At 37.2% G+C, this 19,419-nt stretch overlaps 1 protein-coding gene across 4 annotated transcripts in view; it reads left to right on the top strand.

Moving 5' to 3' along the window:
• GRID2 (glutamate ionotropic receptor delta type subunit 2) overlaps positions 1–19,419 on the top strand; it is a 1,616,513-nt gene that overhangs the window by 807,376 nt on the left and 789,718 nt on the right. For all 4 annotated transcript variants that reach the window (XM_051819556.2, XM_051819557.2, XM_002716957.5 and 1 more), the window contains one exon: positions 7,402–7,686. In XM_051819556.2, coding sequence (XP_051675516.1) covers positions 7,402–7,686 — 285 coding nt within the window. The remainder of the gene's footprint in view (positions 1–7,401; positions 7,687–19,419) is intronic.

Here is a 19,419-nt window from a genome sequence, read left to right as displayed (position 1 = left end):
AGATTCATTTTCGTTTCTCTTTATATACAGAAGATCAGTTTAGCTTACATTAAGTAAAGATTTCAACAGTTTGCTCCCACACAGAAACATAAAGTGAAAAATACTGTTTGAGTACTAGTTATAGCCTTAAATCTCAATGTACAGCACACTAAGGACAAAGATCCTACATGAGGAGTAAGTGCACAGTGACTCCTGTTGTTGACTTAACAAATTGACACTCTTGTTTATGGCCTCAGTAATCACCCTAGGCTCTTGTCATGAGCTTCCAAGGCTATGGAAGCCCCCTGAGTTCACTGACTCTGATCATATTTAGACAAGGCCATGGTCAAAGTGGAAGTTCTTTCCTCCCTTCAGAGAAAGGTACCTCCTTCTTTGATGACCGGTTCTTTCCATCTTTCCACTGGGATCTCACTCGCAGAGATCTTTCATTTAGTTTTTTTTTTTTTTTTTTTTTTTTTTTTTCCCCCCCCAGAGTGTCTTGGCTTTCCATGCCTGAAATACTCTCACGGGCTTTTCAGTCGGATCCGCATGCCTTAAGGGCTGATTCTGAGGCCAGAGTGCTGTTTAGGACATCTGCCATTCTATGAGTCTGTTGTGTATCTCACTTCCCATGTTGGATCATTCCCTCCCTTTTTTATTCTATCAGCTAGTATTTGCAGACACTATTCTTGTTTATGTGCTCCCTTTGGTTCTTAGTCCTATCATTATGATCAATTGTGAACAGAAATTGATCACTGGGACTAGGGAGATGGCATTGGTACATGCCACCTTCATGGGATTCAATTGGAATCCCCTGGTATGTTTCTAACTCTACCGTTTGAGGTAAGTCAGCTTGAGCATGTCCCGAATTGCACATCTCTTCCCTCTCTTATTCCCACTCTTATATTTAACAGTGATCACTTTTCAGTTAAGTTTCAGCACTTAAGAAGAATTGTGTATTGATTACAGTATTCAACCAAAAGTATTAAGTAGAACAAACAAACAAAAAATACTAAGAGGGATAACATATCAAGTTGCTCCTCAACAGTCAGGGTGAGGGCTGATCAAGTCACTGTTTCTCATTTTTTTGACAGGCAGAGTGGACAGTAAGAGAAAGAGACAGAGAGAAAGGTCTTCCTTTTTCCGTTGGTTCACTCTCTAAGTGTCCGCTACGGCCAGCACATTGCCGCCAGTGCACTGCGCTGATCCGAAGCCAGGAGCCAGGTGCTTCCTCCTGGTCTCCCATGGTGTGCAGGGCCCAAGGACCTGGGCCATCCTCCACTGCACTCCTGGGCCACAGCAGAGAACTGGCCTGGAAGAGGAGTAACCGGGACAGAATCCGGTGTGCCGGCGCCACAGGCAGAGGATTAGCCTAGTGAGCTGAGGCGCTGGTCGAAAAACTTTCAAACACAAACATATAACATGATCTGGATTATCATTGTTGTCACAATTAGGTTTAATCTTTCGATTTTCCTGACTGACAAAGATAAAGATGAAACTTCACCAGTATGACACAAATATCCCCTTCTGAAGTCATCGGGTTCCCTGTGATCTGAATGCTACACCTGCCATCCTCAGTTATGGAGGATAGGGTGGGGTAGATATTGTTTTACATAAACTCATCATTCTATAAATCTGCAGGCTATGCAAAAAGAACTTTATGAGCATAATATGGAGCCAAACATTACTGAAAGTAAAAGAATTTTATTCTATAATAACTTAAAAACATTTGAAGAGCTAAATAAATTTTAAGTAGGTTTAATGTACAAGACTAAAGGTTCATATTTAGCATATAAATTAGAGATAAAGGGTAAACTAAAATTTGGAAAGTTATCCTTCAATTTAATAATGTACTGTTTTTATTATGATTCTTTAAACATTGATTGAGACAAATGCTAGTTGATGCATTTGCACTTCATGACCTATAAAGCAAGCTGATTTTCAACATGCTATGTCAAGGAGTGCAATTAGTTTTAAATATTAATTTTCCCCTACTTTTCGAAAAAGTGAAAACAGATTTTGAGGTCATCTGAAAAATTTTGAGGACATCAAGAAATTAAAATAAGAGAGTTAAATTTTTGTTGTTGTGTTTTACTGTGTTACTCAATCCAGTACTTCCTCTGCAGTTTTAATGCTAATGTAACCAGAAGAGATCCCTATTAATAATGAAAAACTAACAACTTTCACCCAAATAAATACCATAAGTAGATAATATAACTTAATGAAAGGCCACAATCTGGAAATTATATATTTACTGGGAAACTCACGATCAACCTTTTTGCTGCATTACCCCATTGTGGAAGGGAAAGGCGAAGCAAGAGAGAAGCAAGATCCTGTCAAATTCATCCTAGTATAAGGATCCTGCTCCCCTGATAACAGCATTAATTCATGCAGAGGGCAGTGCCCTCATGACCCAGTCACCACCCATTAGACCCCAGGATCACTACTTTGGGGGTCAAGTTTCTAACACTGAACTTTGGGGAACACATTAAAACCATAGCAATCAATGAATAAAATGTACCAAAGCTCTGCTGTGACATAAAATCTTTGGAATAAGTTATATGAGGACAAATTGGTCAATATAAATAAGTCACAAAAGGAACTCCTAAGGAATACAGATACCCAAGAAGCATGCTGCCGTCCAAATACAGTTCACCAAGTTCTCACTGAGTTTTCAATAATAGCTTATCAATTCCCAAACCCTTTACAGATTTTATTTTTAATCTCATTTTACTTAATAAGAAAAGAGGAGTCAAATTGTTTAACTTCAAAAATTAAAAAAAAAGATATTGCACTTGAATTATCACTTAACTAAATTTATATAACCAATTAGATTTCCATAACTGCCGAATGACCAGAAGGAGGAAGAGTTGCTAATTGCAATTACTATTAAAGGGGGGGGGGGGTAGACTTCCAGCAGTTTAGGTGTAGAATCCAACATCTTTGATAGCATTACATCTCAAACAGCTGGAGTCACAAAACCAGCAGTGTTCCAAACGGTCTCTGTATATGGCTCTGTGTGTGTGTGTGTGTGTGCATGTACTTCAAACAAATAAGTCACAGAGCTTGAGATAATAATAGTAAAGAATCACTGAGAACTCCTTGGCTTTTATTCCTTCATTTAAAAAAAAGTGTGGTGTGCACTCACGCTCTGATCTTCTAAATTCACTTCTTAAATATATCTAAATAGCTGAGAAATGCATTCTAGGGAACTAAAACTCTAAATACTTCAGTCTTTTTTTTAACAGTCAAGACTACAACTTATAAAAGGTACACTGTCTCCCTAAGCTTTGCTTCTGTTTTTAGGGTAATCTTTTTTTTTTTTTTTTATTCCTCAATTGTCTCTTCAGATGTCATGAATTATAGTCTCTTTTTTAATGCCAACCTTCACCTACAGTCTTATACAGACTGGGATCCAGAGCAAGTCAATTTGTTTCTTCTGTAGTGTAACCAGCATGTTGTATTAGTGTAATAGGAGAAAATGCATGTCAAAAACATCCTTGAGTGGGAAATGATGGCTTACCTTGTAGACCCATTTTGCTATGTGCCCAATTGGGATTGAGTTTTGAGTCACTCAGTGCAGAGTCATTTTAGGTGTCTGAGCTCTTCCTTCCCTCATGGGTGGATGTACTCCTCTTTTCATCAACATACAGAAGACTTCACTGTTCAGATCTCCTCTATGGAGAGCTCTGTCTTATCTTTGCTATGCAAAATTTTGAAGTTACGAACAAAAGATATTCCATGGAGTGCTGGGAGTATAGTGGTGAGGATAGTTGCCTTGAAAAGCTCTTTCCTTGTCTTTTCCTTGTTGTGGTGAAAAGGGCAGTGGGCCACAGGTTGGAGATCTGGGTCTGCCATTGTTTTGAAGGTGTGTTTGTGGTTACTGGACTAGTGGAGCAATAGGGTCGGGTCTGAGTACTGTAACAGAGATGCCCATCTCTGTCCTGCAGGACACCTCTTTACAGTCTCTGCAGGAGAAAACTCAAAAAATGATTCTAGCCCTTTTTCTTATTGAGTCTCAGAATCTTTCTCAAAATAGTCTTCCAGAATGTGAACTTAACAAGAAGTCATGGTTAGAACTGGTTTTTCATCATTGGACTGCATGATCTCAAAAGTACCTTTCAGATCTAGTATTATGTTTTCTGACTGCAGTGTTCAGTGATTCCTATTTTGATTTTATAAGGAAATTAAATTATCATTGCTAATATGCATGGTAAGTTGGGTAATGCCACATAGTAACATAACACATTTGCTTAAAAATGACTGGTTATATATTTTCTTCATTTATGGTGTTACTAACAAGGAAGTGAGTAGGAAATAGAAAAGTCTCCCTTTACCTTCCTCCAACACCCTCTAAGACCTCCAGAGGATGCTTGAAACAAGGGATAGTTGCAACTCTTGTATATACTATTTTATATTATGTTTTTTCACTATATACATAACTGTAATAGAGTATAATTTATAAATTAGTCATAACATGAGATTAATAAGAAAATAATTAATGATAAAATGGAATAATTCCAAGTATATTCTGTAATAAAACTGGTATGTCTCTCTTTCAAAATACTTTTATGGTCCTACATTTACCCTTTCTTCTGGTGATAATGTGAGATTATACAGTACTCACCTAATGACATGAGGTGAATCCTATAGACATTGGGCTCCTATTGACCTTCTTACTTGAATGCAAGCACTAAGATATCTTGATGATCATTTCATTACCAAGAAAGCTACCAAATCATTAATGGATGGGTGAAATATACCACATGGATATGCTAGACAAGGACTCGGGTCCCAGTTTGGATGGCACAGGATAGCACAAGAGTTCCTCACACTACTCGGAGTGTTACACACTTTGAACTTCTGTATTGCTTCTTTCCGAATTGTGCTTCTAATATCTCCCAACCACAGTTAGCTCTTGGTAACTAAAAGTGCAAAAAACAAAACTGAAGATGAGGGGAACACCTGAATTATAGTTGATTAGAAGAAATAAGATTAAATACCAACATTATGATTGATTAATATGTAACCTTCCATTTTGAGTTGATCCGTCTAAGACAAAAGTTTAAAACAGACAATTTTTGTAATGTTAATATGTGACAGAAAATGAAAACTAAATTTTGTACAAAATGGTCACACTTGTAGTTTATAACTTTTGTGATACAAATATCTAAAGTGTTATATTTTTTCTCTTGAAATTAATGTAATCTAAAGGTTGAGTTCAATAGTATATACATTAAAGCATGCTTCTCATTTTGATTTTAAATGTTAAATTAGCCAACATTTTAAACAAAGTATTTCAAGTGAATTTGCTTTGATACCTCAGTAATAGTCATATTACAATAATGAAAAAATACTTTTGACCAGACTTTATGCACAAATTCATTGAAATTGTAAGTATAAAAACCCATTGCTGGCCGGTGCCACGGCTCCTATTGAGCTAGTCCTCTGCCTCCGGTGCCAGCACACGGGGTTCTAGTCCCGGTCGGGGCACCGGATTCTGTCCCGGTTGCCCCTCTTCCAGGCCAGCTCTCTGCTGTGGCCCGGGAGTGCAGTGGAGGATGGCCCAAGTGCTTGGGCCCTGCACCCCATGGGAGACCAGGAGAAACACCTGGCTCCTGGCTTCGGATCAGCACAGCGCGCCGGCTGCGGCGGCCATTGGAGGGTGAACCAATGGCAAAGGAAGACCTTTCTCTCTGTCTCTCTGTGTCCACTCTGCCTGTCAAAAAAAAGAAAAATGGTGTCTTTAAGCATTAAATTCATAAACATGAGTAGAATGTGTAATTTTCACTAGAACTTCAACCTCAATCTGTTACAGTCCAAGAAGCATTCATCTTTGAGCTATCTTTCAAATGTATTTAAAAACCAATATAACTCTCTCATTAAACAATATTTGAAAAATATGTCTCTAGTGATTACTCATTTATCTTATATGTATTGGTTCGCTTAACATGAATCATAATACATTTATATGATTTTGTATGATCATCATTGGTATGGTGCTTCTAAACATGCAGTTAAACTATCCTTAATTACCTGTTCAATTAATTGAAGTACTTCCCTTCTACATGTTCTTTAAGTTTTACAAGAATTATGTAAAACATATTTATAATAAAGTATGAGTGCTGAAATTTTATGACTTTCCAAAACAGCAGAGCTTCTCAAATGGAAATAATTTTGGCTTTATTCTTTCTGAATTTATTTTTGAATTTACTTCTGACCTTTTACCTTCAAACACAGCCATTCTGAAGCATCATTTCTTGACTTCTGTATGTGTTATGTTTTAGTATTTATTTGTAATTTACATTTGAATCTGAGCTAAGTGCATATTCAGCTATGGAAATAAAACAGGAATCATCAGCCATAGAGTAGAAATTATTAATTTTCCATCTGGGTACCAGAATTAGATAATTTCTTAAATTTAGTGTTTGATTTGACCAAAAGTTTCTGAATGAACAGAATATTATGATATTTTCAGTTTATTGAGAAAGACAAAGTGTCAAAAATTCTGAGATACTAGAATAGCTCTTCATGTTTTCTGCAGCCAGATATGCTCTTTTTAAAAGAAAAGGGATTTATTTATTTATTATTTAGTTATTTATTTGAAAGTCAGAGTTACAGTGAGACATAGAGAATATGAGAGACAGACAGAGAGATTCTATCTGCTGATTCACTTCCCAAATGGCTACAATGAACAGGGCCGGTCCAAGCCAAACCCAGGAGCAGGAGTTTCTTCTGGGTCTCCCACTTGGGTTGGGTACTTGCCCAAGCACTAGGGCCATCTTCCACTTCTTTCCCAGGTGCATTATTAGGGAGCAGGATCTCAAGCAGAGTAGCCAGGCCTTGAACCAGTGTCCGTATGGGATGCCGGCACTGCAGGCAGTGGCCTCACCCGCTGTGCCACAGTGCTGGCCCCAGATATACTTTCCTCTAACCCTGCATGTTTGCTTCATTCATCCATTCATCAGTTTGTATAGTGTCTACTTTTTGAAATCTTGTATTCATTGCATACTCAGGAAGGAATTCCCTTTTCCTGAGTCACAAATTGATAATAATACAATTATAAATTCATAATTGAAAAAGTTTAGCCATCACTAATTGTCTGGCTATCATGTGAGAGGCAAATGACAGACAATGTATTAGCTCTAATCTTTCCAGTATTCCAGAAAGACTAGTACTACATTGACCTCTTTATGGATGATGGAACCAAGTCCAGAAAAGCTGAGTTCTTTACACAATGTCACATAGCTAATTGAGCTGAATTCCAACAGCATCTTGTCATTTAAAGTCGTCCTTATGTAGTGTGTTCTTTATAAAATATTGCATGGTTATATGTCTTTGAAAGCTTTATCCACTGCTTTTCAAAAAGGGACACCATTTGGAACCTATTGTCATCTTGAATATTATTGTGCTTTATTGCAGCCTGTGAACTTATGAATCAAGGCATCTTGGCCCTGGTCAGCTCCATTGGCTGCACATCAGCAGGGTCCCTCCAGTCTCTGGCAGATGCCATGCATATTCCTCATCTCTTCATTCAGCGCTCAACAGCTGGGACCCCAAGAAGTGGCTGTGGACTCACCAGGAGCAGCAGGAATGATGACTACACCCTGTCAGTCCGCCCTCCTGTCTACTTGAATGATGTTATCCTAAGAGTGGTCACAGAATATGCCTGGCAGAAATTCATCATATTCTACGACAGTGAATATGGTAAGTGTTGTAGCTTCCATGACTCTTGTGGCTGAAGTTTGCATAAGAAGCAAATGCAGAAAATTTTCCAAGGTGCTTGCTCATTTTTTTTATAGTTGTCTTGTCATACTCTTCTTACAACCAACAGCTTTGTTAATTACAATGAGTTCAGTTGCTTTGTTTAAATCCCTTTGAAGTTAAATTTAAAAATAAATAGTGTACATAATACTCAGCTTACAAGTGTTTCCAAAGGTTATCTGACTCCAGTATATCTTGATTTTTTTAAATAAAAGGAATTCAGAAGAGAATACTGTCTTTCCCCTTTAAATACACACACACACATACATATATAGTTTCAATATAATGGACAAGTTTAGATAGATCCTAGAACACTGAAAAAGATTATCTCTTTTTGTTTACTAGTTAAAAGGTGATATGGCGCATCTTATTTACACCTTTGCATTGACTGTAAATGTACCTCTTTGGAGGCACTGACATTACTCTGTAGCTTGCATTGCATATTGTCTGTCATAAGGAATCTTACAAAAGTACTGGATTACATAAAATCATTTAAATTTGTTTAATCTTCCCAAATAACACACAAAGTAGTGTCCCTAAATTTACCATAATTTAAGAGCATGCTTTGTCTCAATATATTTGCTTATGTTATGTTAAGAAAAATAAGAAAAAATCACACTGTTGTTTAAATTTATTTTTTTCTCAGTATATCTGTTTAATAGAGTGATCCCAGAGATCCTCAGATATAGTATTCCTCTTGGATTTGGCATGAGGGGCTGGCAATGGACGGGCGATGGGCATGGTCACATCGGAGAAACAAGCATCCCAGTGAAGAATGCACCCTTTGAGACTTGCTTTTCTTAGAGGTTATGTGTTAAGGAGGAATCTCAAAAAATATTTCATTATGGCCAACTCTAGTTTTTCATTTTTTGTCCCAGGAAGTCAGAGAGGATTTCATCTTCTGTAGTACCCCTTATTTTTCTTAGTAAACAAGCATTAAAAAATAGCTGCTTTTTTTTGTTCATCATCTACTCAGCATTGTGAACAATATTGGAAAACGGTTACACAAGAGAAGGCCAGAAAATTCCATCAATGGAACTAAGAACAAATAAGGCTGACAGAAATCTGGGAAGCAATAAATAAAGAGTCCCAGGGACTCCCAGAGAGGGAGAGAAAGTGGCAGTTACATTTAGCCCTAAATTGACAAAGGTTGCATGAGGTTGGGCAGCCAGAGTCCCTTCAATCTGATGTGTAGGCTTCAGCCAAAGTCTGTAGCACTCTTCAGAAATTAAAGGCCCTGTCTCCAGGACGGAAATCTGTGTTTTTGTTACTTAATTCACATTATTTAGGGTCCACGGAACAAAGACAAAGAGACTAAAATGAACAAAATAAACAAAAAAGGCATAAAAATAATTGGCACATCAGTAAAAATAATGACTGAAATCACACAAATCTAAAATCCACTGGTAGAATTATTTGGTGAACTCCATAAACTCTCCCTGGAACTAACATACTGACTATCCCTTTAACTGTTTTCTTCCTGAAAGATTATTTATAGCATTTATAACCTGAAATGATGTTCTTATGTCTCTGATCAAACATAATATGCTAGGATGGATTTTGGAACCCCCTAGATCTTTCTTTAAGGGGAAAAAACACTTTGCAGATAGTAGTATTATAATAGTCCTGTAAAAAGAATGGAAAAGTGGTTTTTGATCAAGGCATGTGCATCTCATTAAAATGAGTTATATTCTTTGATTATAAATGCCCATGGGGAAAGAAAATCTCTTGTTAGCTTATTTCTCGGTCCTGCAGGGATCTCAGTCAGGGAATTCTTGTAAGAGAAGACATTCTTATTATTGATGTGATAAATGCGTTTTTGAAAATGTACACTAAACAGTCAAAGAATAGTTTATACACAATTCATTCTCCTTAGTTTTCCTTTGAGTAAATAAGTTTCTTTAATCACAGAGTCCTGTAACAGACTGAGTTCTCTATTAGATACAGGGTTAGTTTTAGGAATGATAAAAAACATTTTCCTTTAGTGATAAGCTTGCTTTTCATTTATTTACCTTAATAATTCATGGAAAATTATCCTGCTTCCAACATTAAAATTATTTCCCATAATACCCTGTTTAGTGGAAGAAAATGTCCCTTTGATACTTAATAATAAATCTTGTTAGTAAAGAACTCTGCTGAAATCCAAAATAAACATTAAGATATCCAAAACCTTATACCCTGAGAAGGCTACATATATTTGCAGATCCATTCATCAGTGGCATCGGTTTAAGTTCAAGCATTGGAATTACAATTGATTTTTATCTTGGTTATCAGGAATTTCTTTCATTAAGGAATGGATTAAGCATCATCTATGGATGGAATCAGGCAGCCTGCTGGGGCCAAATGTTATTAAAGTTGCATTTTGCTTAGAAAAAGGTACTTTAATAAAAAAAAAAAAAAAAGGAAAGAAAGACTCAGGCATCTATGTTCAGTTAATTAAAGACAATTTTTTTTTCCCCAAAGCAGTTAATTTTGATTAAGGACACAGTATAAAAGTCTACTTTAAAGTCCCTAACAAAGAAAATTCACATCTTTGATTCTGTGTACGTGGATAAAAAGAGTAAAAGAATGTGAAAACCTTATCTGAATGAATTGATTCAAGACACTTTTTAAAAGGCTTGAAAGGGGATAGAAAATGTTGAGCTTCAAGAAATGTGTCATTCAGAAAATATGCATTGCTCACTTAGTGCAATGCAAAGTATGAGATAAAAAGTTTTGCAAAATGTGCCTTAGCCTTTAAGAAGCTTACAATTAACAAAAGAAATAAAAATCTGTGTGTCCTTTTTAATAGAGAAAAGAGTGGGTTAAGTGTTATGAATGATGCAAAGTGAATGCCTGTGCTGTATAAAGAAAAAAAGTTTAATTTTGGCAGCCTCAGTGATTAAAGAAAGCATTATGATTGAACTTCGATCTTGATGATGAAAATTAGGTAAGGTTTTGGCCAACAATATATGAGGAACAGGCAATCCAAGATTACAGCCATTAAAATATTAAGAAGAAAATCTCTGAGTATTGTTACTCACCAGGCATGAGAATGGGTATTTTATTCAATATCATTTAATCTTTTCAACAGCCCTAGGTAGTAGTTGATTTTAGCATCACAATTTTACAAACAGGGAAACAGAAATAACTGTGGATAATTTGATCATAAAAACAGCTGAGAAATATCAGAGCTGAGGTTTAAAGTCTAACAGGGCCTCTGCTCTTAACCGTGGATAGTGACTATTTGGCAGTTGCAATGAACTACAGCCCCAGAATATAGCAACTAGGGAACATCTTATTACAGAACATGTGTCCAGTCTCTGTTCTAAGTGCCTTACATGTATTATTTTATTTTCAAAACAGGCATCAGAGGTAATTTCAAAATAAAACTCAGGTATTAGGAGGTCAGATAATTTCCAATTAACTCAAGAAACCAAAATTGAAAATCTGGATGGTCTCTCCTACTGTCCTTGCTTTCAACTATTACAGTATTGTTACACTAGAGAAATACGAATAATTCTTGACAAACTATGAAATTAAAAAAAAAAGTTCACCAATTTAATGCGTAAAATCAACTTCGTTGAAGAGAGACAATAACACCAATCCTGCTAATTGCCAACATATTAACATCAAGAAAAAAATGCCCTGTGATTTGGGGTGTCAGTTGGAAACGTGAAAATGAGACAGTCATGGAGCCAAAAGAGGCTGACCCACGTGTAGCTGATGTGGCTGCTTGCCTACATAATAAGCATCTTCCAGATCAGAAACAGAGGGTTCAGTACCCACAGCACAACAAGCTTGTCAGCCTCACATTGATGCTGGTTATTCTTGATCTCAAGGACCACAAGACAATGCACAGCAATTTAGGTGGATATTTTCCATGTAGGGGGCTTGCATGATAGCTAAGGAAGCCTGAGCTTGGGGAATCTGTTTGCTTTCAAAAGTTGCAATAGCACATGAGGCCCATGAGGAAGAGGTGGAGAAGAATATGATACGATGATATATTATATATAATAGTGCAATGCTATTCAGTCTCTTTCGACAACATTCTTGGCTTGGCTACTAGCACAATTCTCTATGAAGTTGCCATTCCTCTGATTAATGTGAATGACAGAGACATGGATCAGATCCATTCAATTTTTCTCATCTGCTTTTATTTAAGGATACTACAAGCAATATTTTAATGAGTAGGAATTATTCTCAACCTGGTCTGCCAGGGTCCTGCACCCAGCCAGCTAAACAAATCCCTTGGACCATATTTTATTTTATTTTAAAATGTCAGTTGGCTTTCTGCTTAGCTTCCTTCACAAACTTTTTCACTGGGACAGAGGCATTAATTCAAGAACAACAGGATTTTCCTGTGGTTACCAAGACTGCAACTTTGCCCACAAGAAAGATGTCCCATTGATCACTGCAGTAAAACCCAGACGAAATTTTTCTAATTGGACAACTCTCAATGTAGGAAAAATGGCTGACAGGATTCACATATTACTCCACATAGAATGTCTAAATAAATAAGGATATTCTCACTTTTAAGAGATCTCTTTGGATTACTACATCATCTGCCACTGGATTTACTTAAAAGCTTGAAGGTCTCTATGACTGTACCCTAATGTGCAAGTCATATGTCTTCAGGAGGATTGTAATCTTCACATAAGAACTTTAATCTTGAAAATACTCATGGGGCCGGCACTGTGGCGCAAGTTAATGCCCTGGCCTGAAGCGCCAGCATCCCATATGGGATGCCGGTTCTAGTATAGCCTGGGAGAACAGTGGAAGATGCTTCAAGTCCTTGGGCCCCTGTACCCACATGGGAGACCTGGAAGAGGTTCCTGGCTGAGGAGTGAACCAGCAGATGGAAGATCTCTCTCTCTGTCTCTACCTCTTTCTGTAACACTGCCTGTCAAATAAATAAAAATAAATCTTTAAAAAAAAAAAAAAGAAAATACTCATGATGTTTCTGGAGTGAGAGAGGGAAGGGTTAGATAGAATACAAGCCAATGCTATCTCCACTGTGGCCTCTTTGCCAGCTAGTAGGGCTAGAAGCTCCCAAAATTCATATAAAGTAGGGTCCTGATTGTCTACTCCAGCAAACTACTGTTGGGTCTAAATCCTCTTTTCTAAAATAAAATTTCATGGGAACACAGCCATGTAGATGTATATGCATGGTGTCTGTGATTACTTTTCATGTATGATAGCAGAGTTAAACAATCATAATAGGAAAATTGTAATTCCAAGCCTAAAATATTATCATCTGGCTGCTTTAGAGATTCTTTACCAACACCTGTTCTCTGTAGCCAATCTGGTAGCTTTCTTCCAAACCTATGGAATTAATGAGAAAAAAATGGAGATGTTGACAGAGATTCTACATGAGGGGAAGGGTTTATCCCTTGCTAGTCCAGTAGAGTTATTGGTAGGATTAAAGGAATGATAATCAAACTGTGGATGGAACCACTTCTAAAGAGTGGCAGATCCAGCAGTCAGTTAAATGTAAGGCATTTATCCCTGTCTGGAAGGTCTACACCAGAGTACATTCTTTCATGAAGAAAACTCTGCCCATTATTCCAAAAGACATAGATTATTAGAGGTCTCTAGAGGCTTAAGGATGTTCTGTGCCCCGTTGTTGAAGTTACCACTCTCCCTCTACCTCCAGAAAATTGGCATGACCCATTCTAATAGATGTACTCTTACCTCTGTCTCGTTCATCTCCTTTTTACTCAGAACTTTCATCCATCATGGTCAGATGACAGAGCTACAAGGATATTTTTGTTAAACTTAGAGAGACTGATGATGTCTTTCACACTGACCTACATGGGCCATTCTAAGAGAACTTAGAAATCTGTAGGTTCGCTAACTGCTCATTATCTTTATGATCCAGAATCATTTTGCTCCCACTAGGGATTCCAGAAGGCTGAAATACAAATTAAGTCCAAAATCCTATAACCTCTATTTAGCCTGGGCTGCAACCCAGGCAGGGCTGGGGAAGAAGAAAGAAGCCTGGTAGCCAAGAATGGTGAGACCGAGATTCTGAATGGCAGAAGTCTTTATAATCTCATACCACTTCCATGGGGCTCTTAACCAAGAAAGCTATCAGGACGATATAATGCCTCCCCTAGAATATTTATATTGAGTAGGATAGCTGCCTTCCCAGGGTGTGTGGACCAGGAAAAGGTAAAGTGAGTAGACCCAAACTTCTTTATGAACCAATGTTTGAGGAGATTGTTTCAACACTAAACAGTACCAGAAGCCTGTACATAGTAGAGAAAGTGGAAAATCTGTGGAATGTCTTGACCATCAGGCCAGTTTTTGGTGACTTCTTCAAATATCTCTCAGACCACAACTGGTTCAAAAAGCTGAAACCATGATATCAATTAGATTCAAGGTCTATAATAATACCTGTCAGCTGATCTAGTTGGAATGGTAATACCAGGAACTAAAGAAATTATGAATGCCACTATTAATAATGTTGAGAAGTAGGCAGAGTCCCAAGAGCAATGTTCTTGGAGCAGGGGTGGATCTTGCCTGTGTGATGTGACATTCCTTACCAGGAGATGAGTCAGCTTTTAGCAGGAATCAAAATTACTGCAACCAGTGTTAGCCTCAGTAGCAGAAATCTAGAGTGTTTCACGTTATGCCAGGCTATGAATGCAGGTATATTGTCTTGTGTAGTACAGGCATAGACTCGGGCAACAGTGGTGCCAATCTGGGTGGTTCTGGCTCAGTCACCAGCTGAATCTAGGTGATGTCATCAGATAATGAACTTGGACTATGGGTTTCCACAAAGTACCCCAAGTACTGCCATGCTGGAATTCCACAGACATCCTCTGTATACTACTTTGTAGTTCTGTTTTTTTTTTCCAAACATTCATTCATTTATTTATTTGAAAGGCAGAGCGATACAGAGATGGAGGTGAGAGAGAGAGAGAGAGAGAGGAGAGACAGAAAACAGGGAGATCTTCCATCTGCTGGTTCAATGCTGGGCCCCAACTTTGTAGTTGTGTTGAGAAAGGAAGCCAACAGCAAATTTGCCCACTTAGGAGAGTAGCCCTAGAAACCCCAATAAACACTATCCTGTTTCAGTTCCCATTTGTTCATAAAGACCACTGTGAGTTAAGACTCTATAGAGGCAGCAATTTGCTTCAGGTATTAAATTAAGAATAAAACTCTCTTCCAAGGGTGGTATTGGATATTAGTTTACATTTGATAAAGCCAGCTTGTTGGACCCTTCCATCTTGTTTGTTGTTAAATTTAGGTGACCCTCCTCAAAATTAGAGTATCAGACTTTCTGTTTCAATAAATTCAGTTCAATATAAAGTTAATAGCTGCTTTTCAGAATGTATGTAGCTGGTAGCTGGCTTAGGAGAGCAACAAGTTGAAAATTCCCAGAAGAATCTCCAGGAGGACCTGCCTCACATCTGTATGCACTCCAGTTAGCTGAGTCTTCAGTCACACTGTCAGGAGTACACACAGAGTCTAATGTAGTGCTCTCTCCTCATCTTGGGAGAGGGGAGAAAGAGACAAAAGCTTTCCTTTACTGAAGGAGAGATTGTGAGTTTTGTATCTGCATTAAGAAACTTTGTTGGTGAGCCTGATCCTGATCTGTTGGGGTTTATCAGGCCCTTCTGTTGTCAGAGGTGTGACAATACAGCCATCAGGGCTGTTGGGACTGAAACTTCTGCCTGGGCATCCCACAGTACATCATTTACACTGTGAAAACTGTGGTTGCCATAGGGCTGAGGCAAGTACACTTAATTCTGAAAATAAATTACAGAAAAGTTTGTCACATTGCACTAGCATTTGTCTACCTAAAGTTCTTTCTAATACAGAGAAGTTCCTTGGATGTTTATGAAAACAGGAAAGGAAAAGCATACAACATACAAATTCTTATTATATGGTCAACATTAAGAAGCAGCATTAGTATATTAAGTTTTACATAGAACCCACCCAGAATGTGATATGAGCTTCCCTCTACCTACTGTGAACAGCCCCCCACCAAATAGTTGAATCTGGGCACACTCTCCTCTGCCTCCAGGACTGGAGAAGTGTTGTATCCAACAAAACCATAAATGTTTGAGACCTTCCCCTACCCAAGTTTCACAGCATGCTAAGATGGGTACAAGGCAAGAATCCTCTTTGTTAAAGCAGCTAATGTCAGGGTAGGGGTGAAAAGAGAGGGGAACTGAAGACAGGGAGAGACCTGCTGTAGAACAATTAGCAAGGTAAAAATTCTGTTGCCAGTAGCTACCACCTTGTCCACCCGAGCAAAATTCTCATAATTTAGGTCTGCCCAAAGTTCTACATCCTCCTGAGTCACAGCATTTATTTTAGTTGAGACTGATTCTTATTTTGTCCTTTGAACTTTGATACCTGAGGGAATCTATCGCTATGAATGCTGTGGAAAAGAAGACTTCAAATTTCCAAGTATTAGAAAATGATTGCGTTATGTTATTTCTTTGAGGGGCACTTGCTTCAGGAAAATACAAAGATGTTCATTTGAGTTTTGCTGTATTTCTTTAAAAATTGATTGGACTAAATGCCGACTAATGAATTTGTACTTCGTGATCTGAAAAGCAAGCTTTCACCATGCCCTGTCAAAGAATGCAGAATGATTTCAATGTAGCTCTTTCCTGTTTTTGACTGTAGAGTGGAAAGAAAAATATTTTGAGGATACCTGGAAAGTTTTGAGGTGCAGTTTGTATACATCAGGAAATTAAAGCCAACAGCACTAAATTTGTTTGGATTTTATCCTGGCACCTAGCCTAACACTGGCTCTGCACGTTTCTAGTGCAATCTTGCTAATGTAACCAGAATTTCTATTATAATAAGAAACTAACAGCTGCCAAAACATCAATATCACAAGCAGATAATTTTATTTTAATGAATGACACAATTTAAAGGTTGTAAATTTGACAGGGATCTAGAGAATGGGCACAAATTGTTGTGAGGAGGAATTCTAAACTTCAGTCTTCCTTACTTTATTACTATACCATCAGATATCCATTAACACTGGGGAATTTAAAAGGAAAAGAACATATTCTTTGGATCTAGAGGTTAGAAGTCCAAGATCAAGGTACCGAATCTGGTGTTTGTTGAGGACTTTCTTACTGCATTCACACGTGGTAGAAGGTGGAAAGGCAGAAATAGGATGAATGTTGTGTCCTCACATGACAGAACAAAGGATAAGGAACTCTCACCCCAAGTCCTCTGTAAATGAGAATTGGTCCAGTCACAAGAACTGCTTTATTAAGCCCTACCTCCCAACACTATTGCACTGGGCACTGTTTCCCACACATGAATTTTTCAACAGTCAGACCATCACAGTTATGTCTACATGCATGAGAAACATGACTCCCACACATAATACTTTCATTCCAAAAATTTAGCTCTGAGAAATCATCCTAAGATTAAACATAATGAATATCTATGTAGGAACAGGCAATTGCAAAGCATACCATCTCCAAAAGATTTCAAAGTGTATTATCAATTTTTTTTTATCCTGTAACAGTATAGATACATATTATCAATTATAGTATCTTTATTAACAAATAAGTAACTTGCAGCAAAAATTTGTAAACAATGTTGAGACAATAAATTCTAACTCTAAGTGTAGTTCGATAATAAAAGCTTGGCTCCCAATAAAAAAGATAGGATCATTTGTATTGACAAAGTATGAAAGTATGGCCAGCTAACCAAATGTTGTTAACTTAAAACCAAGGAAGAGAGACACTTATTTTTAAAACATATTTAAACATTTTAGTCATTTTTTTAATTTGAGTCTTTTTATAACCAGAGGACTTGTACTTCCCATCGTTCTAAAACTGATGGAGAACAGCTTTGAAATCCTTACTTATTTATACTTATATGAACATGTTGCTTTTTCAGTTTTTCATCAGAATATAGTTTTTCTATAAAAATGCTTAAATTGTCTGAAATGTGCTGAAAGACATAAATTTTAAGGAATATTTCTACAACAAAGCTGGTACTTATATTGATTTTAATACAGTTCATTTAATACCTGGGAGGAAGGAAGGAAGGAAAGGAAGAAGATAAGGATACTGCTGTGGTTCAACATGGTTTCTCGCCTCCAAAACTCATATTGAAACCTATATTCACTCATGGAACTGTGCCCCAATAATCTTACCTAATCAAAACCACCTCCCAGGAGACCCACTTCTAAATACTATAGTTAAATTATGTCTCCACCCTTTTAGTATCTCATAATAAGAACTAGGTTTCAACATGAGTTTTGAAGTGAATATTGGTGGCTTTTTTCAAAGAAGACAAAACAGAATGCACACATGTGTGATCACTGTCTCTTGCCATGTTTTGCCCTGTGCCACTCTGCCAACGAGAAGGTCATCTCCAGATGTAGTCCCTAGACCTTGGACCAGAGCTGTGAACCAAAGGAAATCTCCTTCTAATAGTTCTCCCAGTGTGTTATTGTGTTATTGTGTTATTGTGTTATTGTGTTATTGTGTTATTCAGAAGAGAAAACAGACTGATACAGATACATGTTCAAAAACAAAATAAAAAGAAAGGATAGTCAAAAACATCAGAGCAAATACAAAAACTGGAGCAGTATCAATAGTTTAACATACATGTAAGTGGAGAATAATCTCTGCTGATAATGAGAAAATAATAGTTGCAAAAAACCATAAAAAGGTAATATAATTCATTAGGTCATGATCTGAAGGGTGTGTATTTAATTGATATCTAAATAATATCAAGCACAGATTATTGTGAAGATGAATTCTAAACTTCAGTCTTCCTTACAGTTTTATTTACCTACCTGAAAAACACAAGTCATATTAATAGTAAGATTAAAGTTAATTAGTGTCTGTGTTGAATAAAGTGTGAATATGAAAACAAATAATTATTTTAAGAGAAAATGGCTTATAATTAGCCAAAATTGAATTGATGACATCAATTCACTTAGTTCCAGGCTTAATAACTGCAAATACGTTAATAAACAAATGGAATGAAACTTATGCCTCTATTTGAAAAAAAGAAAAGAAATAGCAAGAAAATAGCAAGAAAAGAAATAGCAAGAAACTCAACTTCCATCTTCAAAATACAGCAGAATAAAACTATACCAAACACTGAATATAAGAAAGGCGTGGGGGACCGGGAGGAGACACCTGGCTCCTGGCTTTGAATCTGCGCAGCTCTGGCCATGGTGGCCACTTGGGGAGTGAACCAAAGGAAGGAGGACCTTTCTCTCTCTCTCTCTCTCTCTCAGTGTCTAACTTTGCCTGTCAAACAAAAAAAAAAAAAAAAAGGAAGTAATAAGACTGGAAGTAAGTGAAATAGAAAGCAGATAAACAATCAAGAAAACTGATGCTGTTTAAAATTATTAGTCCTCCGAATGTATAACATATGGAAGGATTGTATCTCAACATAATAAAGGCTAAATACGACAAAGTCAAGCCATCATCGTACTGAATATGGAAAAGCTGAAAGCATTTTATCTAACATCTGGAAGTAGACCAGATGTTAGCTAACAGGAGAGTGGATGCCCACTCTCATCATTCTTATTCAGTGTATTACTGGAAGTTTTTACCCAGAGCAATCAGGCAAGAGATGAAAATAAAAGTCATACAAATCAGAAAAGATGAAGCTTAATTATCCCTGTTTGCAGATGATATGATTCTGTATATGGAAAAACCTAGAATCCACCAAAAGATTATTGAAAAT

The sequence above is a fragment of the Oryctolagus cuniculus genome, chromosome 8 (genome assembly GCF_964237555.1).
Source record: "Oryctolagus cuniculus chromosome 8, mOryCun1.1, whole genome shotgun sequence".
NCBI classification, from domain to species: Eukaryota; Metazoa; Chordata; class Mammalia; order Lagomorpha; family Leporidae; genus Oryctolagus; species Oryctolagus cuniculus.
The sequence above is the reverse complement of the archived record's forward strand: the minus strand, read 5'-3'. Positions and strand labels throughout refer to the sequence as shown.